This window comes from Gorilla gorilla, chromosome 4 (genome assembly GCF_029281585.2).
Source record: "Gorilla gorilla gorilla isolate KB3781 chromosome 4, NHGRI_mGorGor1-v2.1_pri, whole genome shotgun sequence".
Lineage (NCBI taxonomy): Eukaryota > Metazoa > Chordata > Mammalia > Primates > Hominidae > Gorilla > Gorilla gorilla.
In genome coordinates, this window is record NC_073228.2 from 146,420,494 (window position 1) to 146,434,663 (window position 14,170).

The window sequence follows — 14,170 nt, forward strand, 5'->3', positions numbered from 1 at the left end:
GACAGTGGGGAGCTAAGAAGGAAGGAAGCAATTTGGGAAATACCTCCTTCCCACATCACAAACATTCTCAGAACCATCAGAAGACCCCAAAGCTAGGTCCTACAGTATGTGCATTTTATAAAGCAAACCCACCCTCTGGCTTCAGGCTGTGTGTCACCTGGTTTCTCTTTTTAATTTTATAACTAGGGTGGAAAGCTAACAGTGTAGCATGTCATGGTCAATATGTCAACCACAAAGTGGGTCCACTGTTACAGAAAGATTCCAATAGTCATTTAGTACATTTCCCTTGTTACTTGAGAGAATGGTAGTTCAATCACTAGGGTCTGGAGTCCCTAGCGTCAGATCCCCAAGCCTAAAGCTCTGAGTTCTCTGAGTGGATTTTAGTGTACATTTATGTACAATGGCAAAAGGAGTTTTTTCTGGGGGGTGGAGGACAGCTTGGGGGAGTGGATTCGAAGGAGGGGGTGCCACTTTTTACTAGCCATTATTTCAGTTTTAACGGTCATCAAACAAATCATCCCTTGTCATTTTGAAATGGAGAACATACAAGTCTTGCTGCTCAGTTGGGCTTAAATATTTCCACATTGTCACTACTGCTTCTAAAAATATTTTTTGTTAATTTGTGAAAGTGTAGTTGACAGCACATTTTTGTCTGATGTGCTACTACTACCATACTAGCTAATATAACAACCCAAAAGTGCTTAGGATTGGAGATTCGTCCTTCCTTCCCACCCCATGATAAATGGGACATCACTCAGATAAATATGAAAAGTGAAGACTATATTTATATTTTTCTCTTTGTGGTCAAGTTCACTGACAGGAGGTCCATTCTCAGCCACCCACACCCCACCAAATATTTAAGACATAAAATTACTTTGTTTAGTTGGTTCAGCCAAGATGGAAAATGCAGATCCCTGTATAAGCTGCATACCAGCAACAATGGTGTTTAGCTTATGACTGAGCCAGGAATGGCACACTTTTTAAAAGGTAGATAAGAGGTGAGAGAGGATCATCTCCACAAAGTGATGGGAGCTGGGGAAGATGCATAGAGGCCCCAGGTTATAGCCTTTTCTTGGTTCAATCTGCTTTTTATGTTTTTATTAGATATGGTTAAGAACTAGGAATTGGTGAAGGGTTGGGGAGGCAACAGAGAGGAATGAAGTGAAGACTGTGGGAGTTAGGGAGGGAATGACCTCAAGACCCAACGTGATGAGAATTCCAAAGGAGGGGGAGGGGGGGTCAAAGTCTCCAGGGCTTCCAAGAGCAGAAAAATCTGCTAGACCAGCCTTGGAGGCAGCAGTGGGCACCCATGGAATCTGTTCCATTACATTCATTTTGCATGATTAGCAGCAAACCAGGCTAAAAGAATTAACAGAGCCTTCAAAACAGATGGTTCCTGGGTAACAGGATGTCCTCTTGTCTTGTTTACTCAGGAACAAACTGCGTCTTTGAAAACACTAAAGTCATAACACAAGATCCTCATTGGGTCTCGCCATCTTTGGGAAGAACAGTTGCGTTAAGTCAGTGTTTTTCAAACTGCGGTTGTGACCCATGAATGTTGTCAACCAAGTTAAATGATGTTTGACTAGTGTGTTTTAGTGGAATGTAACTGAAGAATCAAAGTGCCTCTCATCTAGTTTTGTGAAATTTTTGTTTCAGTGGTGTGTATGTATAACAGTATGTATGTGCCAGTTTGTAATGGAAAATCAGTTCTTATGGTGGATTAAGATCCAAAAAGTAGAAAAATATTGCTTTAGGCAACTTTAGAAGGAAAAGAAAGGATTGACTGTGGTATACCAATATTGTGGTATGTAATTAGCAGAGTGAGCACACTCTCCCCACCTTTTTCCTTAGACGATGCGTGTGCATCTGTGTGTGTGCCTGTGTGTGTGATTCCGCATGATGTGCTAGGCAGCAGCGTACTTCCTCCTAAGAATAAGATGTCATAAGATCCAGAGGTTTATTTAAGGAAACACTGCTTAAAATGATAATTTAGAAAATCTGAGAAGCAAATCTATAGCTCCACATCAGGGCTCTTAAGATGAAGAGATCCACCCTCTTGCCATTGACTTAAAATTGTAAATAAGTCCTTAAATGTTTTTTTTTTTTTCAGGTCATATAATATCTTTGCCTAAGCACGAGCCAGTCACCTCAACAATAGTAACATAATTTTACATGGTTTATGTTAAGAAGAAAAAGTTTCATCTGAGTTATTTATGGTGCCTGGCTCCTCAGGAGGCGAATTTCCTGTATATGTATATTACCCTAACAGAAATGTAGAAAATCACCCATACTGCCTTCTGTTTCCAAACACATTGAAAAATGTTTCTACCTTCGCATTCCCTGTTAGCCTTTAAAGTCTGACATCTGGTAACAAGGTAAGTATCGAAAACTAAGCAGCCACACCTCAGGGATGCTGGGGAGGTCCTTTGATAGAAAGATGAGGCAGCAGGATGCCCAGAAACTCAGAGACATTATCACCTATTATTGGAACATTTATTAATATTTGTAAGGTGCAGACTATGATACACAAAAAGACAGTGATGTGAAATAACAGGCATCTTCATCAGAGGTCTGCTTTGCAGCCTGTGAGTTTAGTTGTCAGCAGTACACTCAAAGCTGAGGACTTGGCGACTTGGGTTCCTTTGCCTCTGACACAAAGCAAGGACCTTCAGTAATAGCTGATGCTCCAATCAGTTTTTTGTTCATACACACTGTTGGCCATAGGAATCTTTCTTATCATGACTTCCAAGGAAACCAATACCTACCTCCACCACCATCACATTGCAAACGACCAAAAGCACATATGTTCATGATGCTTTGTTCAGAGCTGGCCCGAAAATGAATCCATATGAGAGGCACGTGACAGGAGCTGGCTATGAGACTTACTTAAGACAGCAATGGGAATGTCCCCAGGTTAATAAACTAGAGCATGTTCAAAACAGAGCAGGGAACTACCAACCTCTTCCTTCTAAGAAGATCTGACAGGCTCTTTGGCTGATTTGAAAGCAGTCCCCCTGAAGCTGACCCGGTTCTAAAGTTGAAAATGCTAGGTTTACCTTGCCATGTCCTCTGACATTTTGATAGGGGTTTATTTTATGCTGGGGGTTGCTGATTCTTCCAAAATCTGGGTTTCTGGGATTTGCTTTATTCAGCAGGAACCTACAAAGTCTGTGTTTATTCTTGACTGAAAGAATTGAATCCACAGCATCTTTCATCATAAATATAATGCCCTGGGAGAAGATACAGCAGCAAACCAGACAGACAAGGTCCCCAGTATCCAGTACAGTGCCTAGCACACAGTAGGCACCTTAATAGTCATTGAACAGATACATGAATGATATCTGGGCTGAGATGGTCGAGGTCACATTGGTGTTTTTACTACAATGCTTTGCATCTCCGAAATCACAGACTTCCATTTCACAAGTTAGCAGTGGTATTTAATTTTCCTTGGCCAATGTTATGCTTGAGTTTGATTCATACAATAAAAAGTATGGACCATTATAATTATCTTAGATTTCCTCTCTGGGTATCTTTTTCTGGCCAAATCTTCATACTAAAGAGATGTTAAGCCACACTGCATTTTTTCTAACTTGCCTACAAAGATTTACTAAAATAAAACAGATTGATCTTATCCAAGTAACAAAAACAAAAAAGTTATGAAATTATTTTGCTGCACAAATCTAAAATACTATTATTAACCATAATGTCAGCTTACTTAGGTCAATTCTTCAATTGCACTATTGCTTTGAACTTTCACAAACTGTCATTTTCCTTCCATTCTAAATATGACAGTTCAGTTACTAAGGAATTGTTTTTAGTTAACAATTACTTCAATTTCATATGAAACAGGAGCTAACACTCTCATCAATTTTTATTCACAATTACCATTGCTTAAGAGTTCCTACTTTCAAAAGAAAATTTGTAATAGCACAGTGGAAAACAAAAATCTCATTTTATAGGTAAATAAGTATCAGATAAGTGAGTAGCTTATACATTGTATCCTATTACTATCATTCTCAGTGCCTGAATACTAATCAGTTTAACTGCTTTCAAGCTATATATTTTTAAATGCAATTAAAACATACAGTCTCACAGTAAATTTCAATGACTTATTAAAGGCCTTTACATGGCATCAGTATCATATGTTAGAGATGAATGGTGTTTCTAATTTGCTAGCCACTTGGGTAAAGTTTAAGCAGGAAGTGTATTTATACAAGTAATGGTAATACAAACGGTCTCCTGGGAAAAGCTGTTGGTAAGGGTTTAACATTTTTGAAGTATGTTTTTGTATATCTTCGGAATGGGCATTTTATAGGCATTGGGCCAAAGCATCTTAAAATCATGCTCCTTAGTACAGGCATAACTATTGTCAGTGCTGCCTGAATGCTCAGGTAGACTCATGAGGTGTGCATTTTTAAGGGTGAGTTGAGGTCAGGTGAGGTTCGGGGCATCGAACCACCTTCATTTGAATAACTCTTTAGGACCAGGACCCTGCTCCTTAATGTATGGCGGGTAAGGCAGCAGTATTGTCAGCACCTGCACCTGGGGGCCTGATGGAACTGCAGCAACTCTGCCCCCAACCCACTGAATCAGAATCTCCATTCAAACCAGGTCCCCAGATGATCTGCAAGCACTTCAGTGTTGGAGAAGCACTGGGCTAGGACCCCAAAGCCTCTGCTTACCAGGGGCCAAGCACAATGTGTGGCATTACTTTCTTTTTCCTTCTCCTTCTGAAATCATCCTCTTTTTATGGTATCCCCTCAGCCAGTTTCCCTTTCTTTCTCTGCACTCCCACACTCAGTCCCCAGATCCACATGAATTTCCCAGCTGTGATATCCTTGCTTGTTATCAGGAAACCACTTCTAGTGCTCTCCACCTGAAGTCACCCAGGGCTCTCTGCTGCTGAGTAACCTTGCGAAGGTCAAGGCGTGGTAATGACTCCCAAGGATTTATTCTGCCTTCCTGTGGCTGGGCCTCCCTTTCTTCATTTATTCTACATGGAGATGCCATCCTTCTAAGTTACCCACCAAAATCCAATCTCTCTTTTCCATTTTAAATGCCTCTGTTCTGAAGGGGGGATTTCTTTGCCCCTGTTTCTGGTCATGGAATGCTGCCTTCCTAACCTGGCATGAAGCTTCTTTGCTAATATTTGCAGGGCACAGGAAGGACAAAAGGGAGCCATGCCAGATGTTTGGGGGAATCACAGACAGGGTTTACTCAGTAGAGGGAAGTAGTGTGCAGTTACTAATGTCCCACTTAGCAGACCCCTTAACACACTTCATTTAGCCCCACTTTTGCATTGAGGGACTCAGCCTGCAAGAGGCAATTGGAGATCCAAACCCAGACCCAGACTGGCCAGCCAGTTGACTCCTAGAAGCAATTTGGTCCCTCTGTTCTAAACTGTGCAGGGGTAAAAGGCTCTGCAAAGAAGTGAACTGGGCATTTAGAAGCAAGTTGCTTACAAATTCAGGCTCTGTGGGCTGGGGGTTAGCGCAGCCAATGGTCAAGGGAACATTTTTGGGTCAACCAGGTGAGGACCCCTCGAAACTTCGCTGGAGTGGTCAACACCCAGAACAGATCTCTTTAATCGGAAGAGACTGGCAGGGGGAGAAACAAGATTGCTTTCTGGCCATAGTGAGTCCGAGGACCGCGTTTGCAGCTTCCATTCTTCTTGAGGCCAACAAACCAATTCTTCTCTGCATGCTTCTTGGATATATAGGTGTTGTAATGGTTCTCCTCCAGCCTTTCCAGGAACAAACATTCCTCATTTGGTGTCTGCTAAAAAGATAAAACCAAAAGAGAGTAGGACAATCAGTGAGTAGTTTCACATGGGGGTCCCCATTTACTAGCTGTGTGACATTGGGCAAAATACTAAAGCTCTCCATGCCTCAGTCTCCTTTTCAGGAAAATTGGGGTCATGGTGGAACTTATTTCACAGAGTAGTCATAAGGACCTAGAACAGCACCGGGCACTAAAGAGCTGTCAATATGCATTTGCTATTATTGTAAACTTCCTTTCCATTTAAAATCCATCGTAAAGTAATTAAGATGCTACTGATAAGAGCACTTCTAAGAGTCCTCAGGACTCTAGAATCTCCCATTGGGGACATTCTGCTCGACTGTAAGTACCTTGAGGGCAGGGCTGGATCTTTCATCTCTGTAGTGGCCTGGCACACAGGCCTGACCATGGAAAAACATTCAAAATAGGTAAAAACCAGACTGTGATGTAGTGGGTTGTTGTTGTTGCTGTTGTTTTAACTTGAAGACTAGACTTAAAGAATAAACAAAAAGCTGCTAAAATGCCTTTTATCCTGGTGATTTTCACTAACGTCAGGATTTTACCTGAGTATTGTTATGAAGATATGCTTGTGCAAAATTTATCCTAAGCATGAAACATATCCTAGAATGTAAATTTTTTAAAATGAAAATAGCTTTATTTTTTGCTACTTATAAAAAGAATCTTATAAATAGATGCTACTTGTGGTCAGGCACAGTGGCTCATGCCTGTAATCACAACACTTTGGGAGGCTGAGGCAGGAGGATTGCTTGAGCCCAGGAATTTGAGGCCAGTCTGGGCAACATAGCAAGACCCATTCTCTACAATTTTTTTTTAAATTAACTAGTTGCCATGGTGTGTGCCTGTCCTCCTAGCTACTTAGGAGGCTGAGGTAGGAGGATTGCTTGACCCCAGGAGTTTGAGGCTGTAGTGAGCTATGATTGTACCACTGCACTCTAGTCTGGGTGACAGAGCAAGAACCTGTCTCTAAAGAGTAATAAAAATGCTACTTATAAGAAGAATTGTACTTTTAAAAATATACCTTTACTTTGTAAAAAGAAAAAACTATCCCAAAACCCACCACCCAGATATAGGCAACTGTTAATCACTGATAAACATCCTGCCTTACATCTCTTTATGTACATACAGACTAGATAAGGCTATGTGGATATAGACTTATGATATCATCAAAATGTCATGTTTTATTTGGTGTTTTAAAAATGAACAACAAACCTATGAAAACATTCAATACTGCTAACGAGAAAAATGCAAATTAAAATTTATTTATCATATGTTAGCTATCCTATGTGCAAAGATAAAAAAAACATTTGCGCAAAGATAAAAAACCATTTGCAAGACTTAGAATGTGGGAACTAGGCACTGCCATGCACAGTTGGCGAGAAAAATTAGTGGAAAGTTTCTGAAGACAATTTAGCAATATGTATCAAAATTTACAAGATGTATTACCTTTGACTCAGCAATTTCACTTCTAGGAATCTACCCCTAGGAGATGGTTGAGTAAGTGTACAACTGTATTTTTCAGGATGGTCTCTGAACCAATGGTTATAGGGGCAAGCGATCAGGAGTAACCTATATGTCCATGGAAAGGTGATTGGTTAAGTGGATAAAAGAATATCCGTACAGTAGAACCCAGTGCAGCTGTACATTTATTAAGTTGAAAATCAGCCACAACATATTAAAGAGTGCAGTTACTTGAAAAAAATCCAGCAACCACTATTTTGCTTACTTGTAGTTAATCTGTTGGTGGAAGGGGAACTGAGTTTTTGAACTTTCTATTCATCAAGATCTTAGAATATATTTATTACATTTGGGTCTAAAACAGGTATATTAAGACACTTATGCTGGAACTGAGACATCTGACTTTGCTTTGCCTTTTTCAAGTCGTGTGACCCCTGCAGTCTCTCTTCACCCACAGTGGTTGGTGATTCCCTGTCTGGCGGTTTCCAATTATATTGTTCATTGTTCTCTATGTGTGAGCATGTTTGTTTCTTTAGATTATAAACCCTAGTGAGGAAGGAGATGGAATCTTGTTGGTCTTCTCTCCATGCCCCAGACACAGAGCCTTGCAAATAATAGGTGCTCACCAGCTAAGTAATGCGTTTAATTTGATTCTTGAGATAATATAAAGCAGTCAGTAAAGTCAGCCTTTCTTAGTAAGGAACTGTGTAACAGGAAGTATCCTGCTTCTTATTCATTCATAATCTAGTGAAATGACAACTGGGTGAGACACTTTAGATCATAGTGGAACAAGATGAGATATAAATATAATATTTTATTGGATGACTCTGCTGCCTCTAGAGGAACTTGGTGCAGACATTCGTGTTTGGTGCATGTTGTTGGGGGTAGAAGGAGGTAGACAGCTTGGACCTATGTGGGTTGCCCACTCCCTTGTAGGGAGGACTCATGCCTGACACCTCATAGTGGGCATCAGGCCTGTGTTCTGTGACAAAGGTGAGGATGGCCACATTCCCCACCTGATGTCTCTATTATACTGGAGGAGTTGACACACACAAAATAGCTGAGTCACAGGCTGAGTCAGCAGTCCAGATCAGCGGTGCTCCGTCCCTCCACCAGGATTTGTCAGCACTCATTATGCACTTGGTACAATGCTGAAGACATGTGGGTTAACTATTGATTCATGTCTATTGTTTAAATTGTCTTCTTTTTTATATTTAGCATGTTTCCCCTCCCACCCTAAATTACATAGGTGACATATACTTACTGTAAAAAAAAATTGGAAAATACAGGAAGTTATTCACATATTATAAAATCACCCATTCTCCACCCCCAGAGATAACTATATCAGTATTTTGATATATAGCCTTTCAAACTTAAAAAATATATATATATCCTTTCCACACACACAAGTTTGAATCAGGATGGATTAGTGCCTAAATTTTGTGAAGAGCATGAAGCAGAACTTTGAGATATCTTAGAACTTCTCTTTATCAATGGGGAAAATGCAAACATTCTTAGGCGTAATATACTAAGATCATATTTCAGGTGAATTGTAGTGATGGCCACGGCTATGGTGGGAGAAGGGGGTGCCTGGAGCCTATCGGAAATTAGATTCTGGGAGTTCTCCCTCAATACTTTTATATAAGTGAAAGCAGGTTACAATAAACGTCAAAATTTATTTAAAGGAGGAAAAGCCATAAAACTGTGGCATAACCTAAGACACAGTGAGGGTGAGGGGCTTCTAAGCTGATGACTTGTCTTACAGCCACCACTGGTCTGTGACGTGCCAGCCACTCTGATGGGCGCGTTCTGTGTGTTGCACCACTGAACCCACGTACGCTCTGTGTGAGGCGGTTATGATCCATGACAGTCCTCATTTTAGACAAAGCTCAGAGTGGGTAAGTGACTTGCCAGAGTGGCAGAGGCGTGAGATTCAGTCATGAGTCTGAGACTAAACGATCGACTGATGGATTGATTTTACTACCACTTGGAAGAACTACCTTAAAAAAATCCCCTACCGCCAAACCCCTTAAAGCCGTCCCAGGTGATCTGTACTGAGCACATAGCATTTTAGAGGTTACCTATTACGCTGATGATTTAATCTCCTGATCCCTAGTGGGCAGTGAGAGAAAACGAAGCTGTGTTCACATTGGGACCCTTGGCTGAGATGACAACTTCAAGAGAGGGTTTCTGTGCCCTCTGTCACTTGGCAATTCGATGTAAGTTGAAGCTCCAGACTGAAATTCCCCCTACTGACTGTCTTTTTGAAGACATCTTCATAAAAGGGAGGAAAGGGGTGTGGATTGGGCTAGGAATTACAGCCAAGCCTTAGTTTATCAACTGTTAGGATACAGAGGAGGGAACATTAAAATCTAGAAATAACTTCAAAACCTGCAGTCATTGGTTTAAGCTGTCTCTCCAGTTAACTCCTGTCACAGAGATACCAATAGGGGCAAAATCACATTGCCTCTATTTCTATTCCTTTCCCATAAAGACCTATCTATACACAGTCAAACCTGTATAAAGCACTAGCTATGATAGGGAAAGGGCAGGGAACATGGAGGATTTTAGCTACTGAAGAAACAATTAGACTACGCCTCTCCATGCAGCTCATTCATCCTTACACCCTTTCAGTACCTAACATGGCACTTAGACACAGGAGACATTTGATAAATGTTGAATTAAGTTATTAAGCTTTCTATCCTTTTAGGTGATCCTTTCAGAATAAAAGGGGCTATTTTCAAAGTTTTGTGCATGACATATAAACTACGAAAGCCCAGGCTCTGCCATTTGTGTAAAAAGCAATAAGAGACACACCTATAGCATGTAGTACCTAGGTACTCAAGAAACATTTTTGGGCTGTGTGTGGTGGCCTATAATCCCAGCACTTTGGAAGGCTGAGGCCGCTCGAGCCCAGGAGTTTGAGACCAGCCTCAGCAACATAGTGAGACCTTGTCTCTACAAAAAATAAAAACATTAGCCGGGAATGGTGGTATTCATCTGTGGTCCCAGCTACTCAGGGGGCTGAGGGGGGAGGATTTCTTGAGCCCAGGAGTTCGAGGCTTCAGTGAGTCATGATTGTGCCACTGCACTCCAGCCTGGGCGACAGAGCCAGACCCTGTCTCAAAGTGAAAAAAAGAAAGAAAAACATTTTTGGAATGAATGAATGAATGAATGGAATGGGATTAGATATTCTAAAATGAGTGACTGAAGAGTTACCAAAACATCAATCAATCTTTCCTCTGTGTTTATATGATAATACATTTGAGTGTTTTGAGAGAATACCACAAGAAACTCTTTTATGTTTGTGCCTAAAATAAAGCAGAGTGAGGGTGGGAATCCTTCTGGAAAAAATAACAAACAGAGACTAATTGTTGCTTTATAGTTTGCCTCACTCCATGTAACAAGATTTCTGGAAACCTCAAACCTTGGCCACGTCTGGAAGCATGTCAGCTTCATACTTACTGAGCCGTATAAAAGCCCGTCGGTGTCCATGGCCAAGTACTGGCCAGTCTCGGTACTCTTTATATACACCTCCCCCACGCTTTCCGCACTGAGCTGCAGCTGAACTGGAATAAAAATAACATGAGCAAAAGTAAATAAACACTACGCTTTTGCCGATAGGACCCGGCAGCCAGGACAGTTGGCCATGGAAAATTCTGCTCATTCATTTCACGGAGCCCTCAGGGATGAGCCTCAGATTAATCAAAACATAGAAATACAGTCCCTTTTTCTTTGCCTTCCAAAGAAAGCTGTCCATTGGGAATTACGTCCTTGGGAAAGGAAGGAGAGACAACGGCCGGCTCACCTACCTGTCCACCCTGTTGGTTACAAAATGACCCTGAGTGCACCTTCACGGTGCCTCGCTCCTTTCTTTCTGTCACTTGTAGGAAAATAATCACAGGAGGAAATGGCACTCACTCCCCCGGGCTCCCTCATCCCTGCAATCTTGGGATGCCATAGAGTAGGATCTGGCCAGCCTGCATGTGTTCTGCTTTCATTATCAACCTGCACAGGGGTGCCTTTTAATTGTCTGGGCCTTCTAGTCATGGGAGAGATTCCTGTCCGCAGATGGTTATTTTATAAAATCTGAGATTGCTATTTTCCCTGAGACAGAAGAGGTTCCCAGGGAGTTAGGACTGGTTGCCACATATGAAACTCGGGGAACTCCCTCGCAATGAAGTTTCCGTCAATCTCTCAGCCTCTATGGCAACCCACCTGGGGTACAGGCAGAGGGGAGATCACCAGCTTCTGATGGGGGGAGAATGAAGCCGTTACCTGGAAATGCAGTGATGAGAACAGTGGTTCTCAACTGGGGGTGATTTTGCTCCAAAGGGGACATTTGGCAATCTCTGAAGACAGTTTCTGTTGTCACAGCTAGGGGGGCAGGTGCTACTGGCATCTAGTGGGTAGAGGCCGGAGATGCTGCTAACATCCTACAATGCACAGGGCAGCCCCCAACAGCAAAGAATTTTCCAGCCCAAAAGTCAGCAGCGTCCAGGTTGAGAAACCTGGAGATGGAGGGAAAGGACTATGAGTTACAGAGTCACACTCTCCTCATTCACACTGATTGACACTCCCAAGGTGCTGGACACTTAATTGGAATCCAATGTCCATTTGATAATTATTAACTTGTCTATTCACCCTAGGGTGCCCTCTTGAGAAAGGTGCTTTGATAATTCACATTTGGGAACTGGAATTAATTCTAGACTCTTCGGGATAATTTATTTGGTCACTAGACCATCACAACCATCATTACAACTAGGAGTGAAATCTAGACCAGGAACCAGTGGCTGCCCAGTAGTTAGTTCCCTAGGAGGATGAGGGGGCATCTCTGAGGTTCATCTTGGCAGAGGCCGAGGGGCAGGAGAGGCTGGAACACACAGAGCTTTGGTTGGTAGATCTCGACCCCTCATTGCCTTTTCTTTGTGTTCTTTTCTTTTTTTTTCTTTTGAGACGGAGCCTTGTTCTGTTGCCCAGGCTGAAGTGCAGTGGCGCGATCTCGGCTCACTGCAAGCTCTGCCTCCCGGGTTCAAGCAATTCTCCTGCCTCATCCTCCCCAGTAGCTGGGATTACAGGCATGCACCACCATGCCCGGCTAATTTTTGTATTTTTAGTAGAGATGGGGTTTCACCATGTTGGCCAGGCTGGTCTCGAATTCCTGACCTCATGCTCTGCCTGCCTCAGCCTCCCAAAGTGCTGGGATTACAGGTGTGAGCCACTGCGCCTGGCCTGTTTTCATTTTTGATTTAATTTCTTTGAATAGGAAATATACTTCCATTTTCCCAAACAGCAGAGGAGATAGTGAAAAGCTTCGTTCTGGAGTGCACATCTCCTGGGGGGATGCAGAAACAAGGAAACCCCTCCTAGACACCTTGTGTGTGTATCCTTTCTAGAGAGCTTGCGTGCGTATATTGCAAAAGACATATTATCTCATACTAATGGTAATGTACTGAGCACACAGTTCTGCACCTTGCTTTTTTTTTTTTTTTTGCTTAACAACTAATTGTAGATCTTTCTACATCAGTACGGAAAGAGTAAACTTCTTTCTTCTTGCTGATTGAATTGTGTTCCATTATGTAGCTATACCATAATTGTTTAACCATTTCTCTGTTAATATGCCTGTATTTTCTTATTTCTTTTTGCCTTCCTTATCTCCTGATTCACCCCCAGGATGATTCATAGTTTCATCACCTTTACCTAAGATGCAATTCTCCCTTCCTTGGAAGTCTTTGCTATAGAGACTCAGGACTTCCTCTACCTTCCAGTGGCAACTGGAGTTTATTTAATTCACAGGAAGGAACTGGAAGCCACTGATGCACTTTCTCATGGGTCCTCCTAGGAGTGGTTAGCTCTGAGAGTGTAGCCATGAGGGAAAAGGCCTATGGGCCTCCACTGTAAGCTGGGCCCTGGTCTCTCGAGCCTTCAGTCACACCACTTGCTCGCTCTGTCTTTCTGCTCCTATTAAATTTCAAACTTTCCCTGTTTTCCTGGGATCTTTGCACATGCTATAGCCCTCTCTCTGGGACCTTCTTCCTCCAGATATTCACAAGGTCCTTCTCCTCCAGGCCTCAGCCTAAATATCCTAAAAGAGGCCCTCCCCAGTAACCTGTGACACTCTGCGCACGGGGTCCTTTCATCCCCACCCCATTCTCCCTGCCAATGCCACCCTCCCCCACATCCTCCTCCTCCTCTGCCCCTTGTTTCTTTCATGGCACTTAGTACAACATGCAATGATTTTATTATCTAGGGAGCTACTGATCTATTTCTGCCTCCTCAGGAAAGTGTACACTCTGAGAGGAAGGGTAGAGATCTTGTCCTGTTCCCTCTGGGGTCCTCAGCACCTCCTACAGTGCCCTGCACACAGGGGGCAGTCTACATTATTTGGTGAATGAATGGTGCTGGTAATATTGGCAGAGATGATTCTCCTGGCCCATCATCAATAAGCTGTGCACTTTGAATTATGTTTCCAATAACTCTCTGAGGGGGGCAGTAAGATGGGACCACGTGGAGAGTTGTAAGGCTCAAGGCTGGGCTCTGAGCTGAGTGACCTTGGCTAGGCTGCATAGCCTCTTAGACACAGTCTCTTTTTCAGTAAAATGAGGGATATTTGCGCTCAGTCTCCATAGAGTTATTTCTCAGTCTAACAGTCTATGGAGCAAGTAGATACATGGAATGCCAATAGAATATTCTTTGGCAATAAAAAGGAACAGAGTTCTGAGGCATGCCACAACACAGATGAGTCTGGAAACAGTGCTGAGTGGGAAGAAAGCATCACAAAGGACCATGTGTTTTATGTTTCCATTTAAATGAAATGTCCAGAATAGGCAAATCCATAAAGACAGCAAGTAGATTCAGGGTATCCAGGGCCAGGGTGGGTGGAGATGGGGGAATTATGGTTAAAAGGTATGGG

At 42.4% G+C, this 14,170-nt stretch overlaps 1 protein-coding gene and 1 long non-coding RNA gene across 13 annotated transcripts in view; one reads left to right on the forward strand and one right to left on the reverse strand.

Moving 5' to 3' along the window:
- LOC129533917 (uncharacterized) overlaps window positions 1-14,170 on the forward strand; it is a 275,418-nt gene that overhangs the window by 245,493 nt on the left and 15,755 nt on the right. The window lies entirely within an intron of this gene.
- Window positions 2,478-14,170, reverse strand: part of FGF1 (fibroblast growth factor 1) — a 106,594-nt gene continuing 94,901 nt past the window's right edge. For 5 of the 12 annotated variants that reach the window (XM_004042737.5, XM_004042739.5, XM_031010874.3 and 2 more), the window contains 2 exons: window positions 10,723-10,826; window positions 2,478-5,781 (listed from right to left, as the gene is read on the reverse strand). In XM_004042737.5, the coding sequence (XP_004042785.1) occupies window positions 5,587-5,781; window positions 10,723-10,826 (299 nt within the window). In that variant the 3' untranslated portion in view covers window positions 2,478-5,586. The remainder of the gene's footprint in view (window positions 5,782-10,722; window positions 10,827-14,170) is intronic. The other 7 variants (XM_055389271.2, XM_055389272.2, XM_055389274.2 and 4 more) reach the window with 2 other exon arrangements.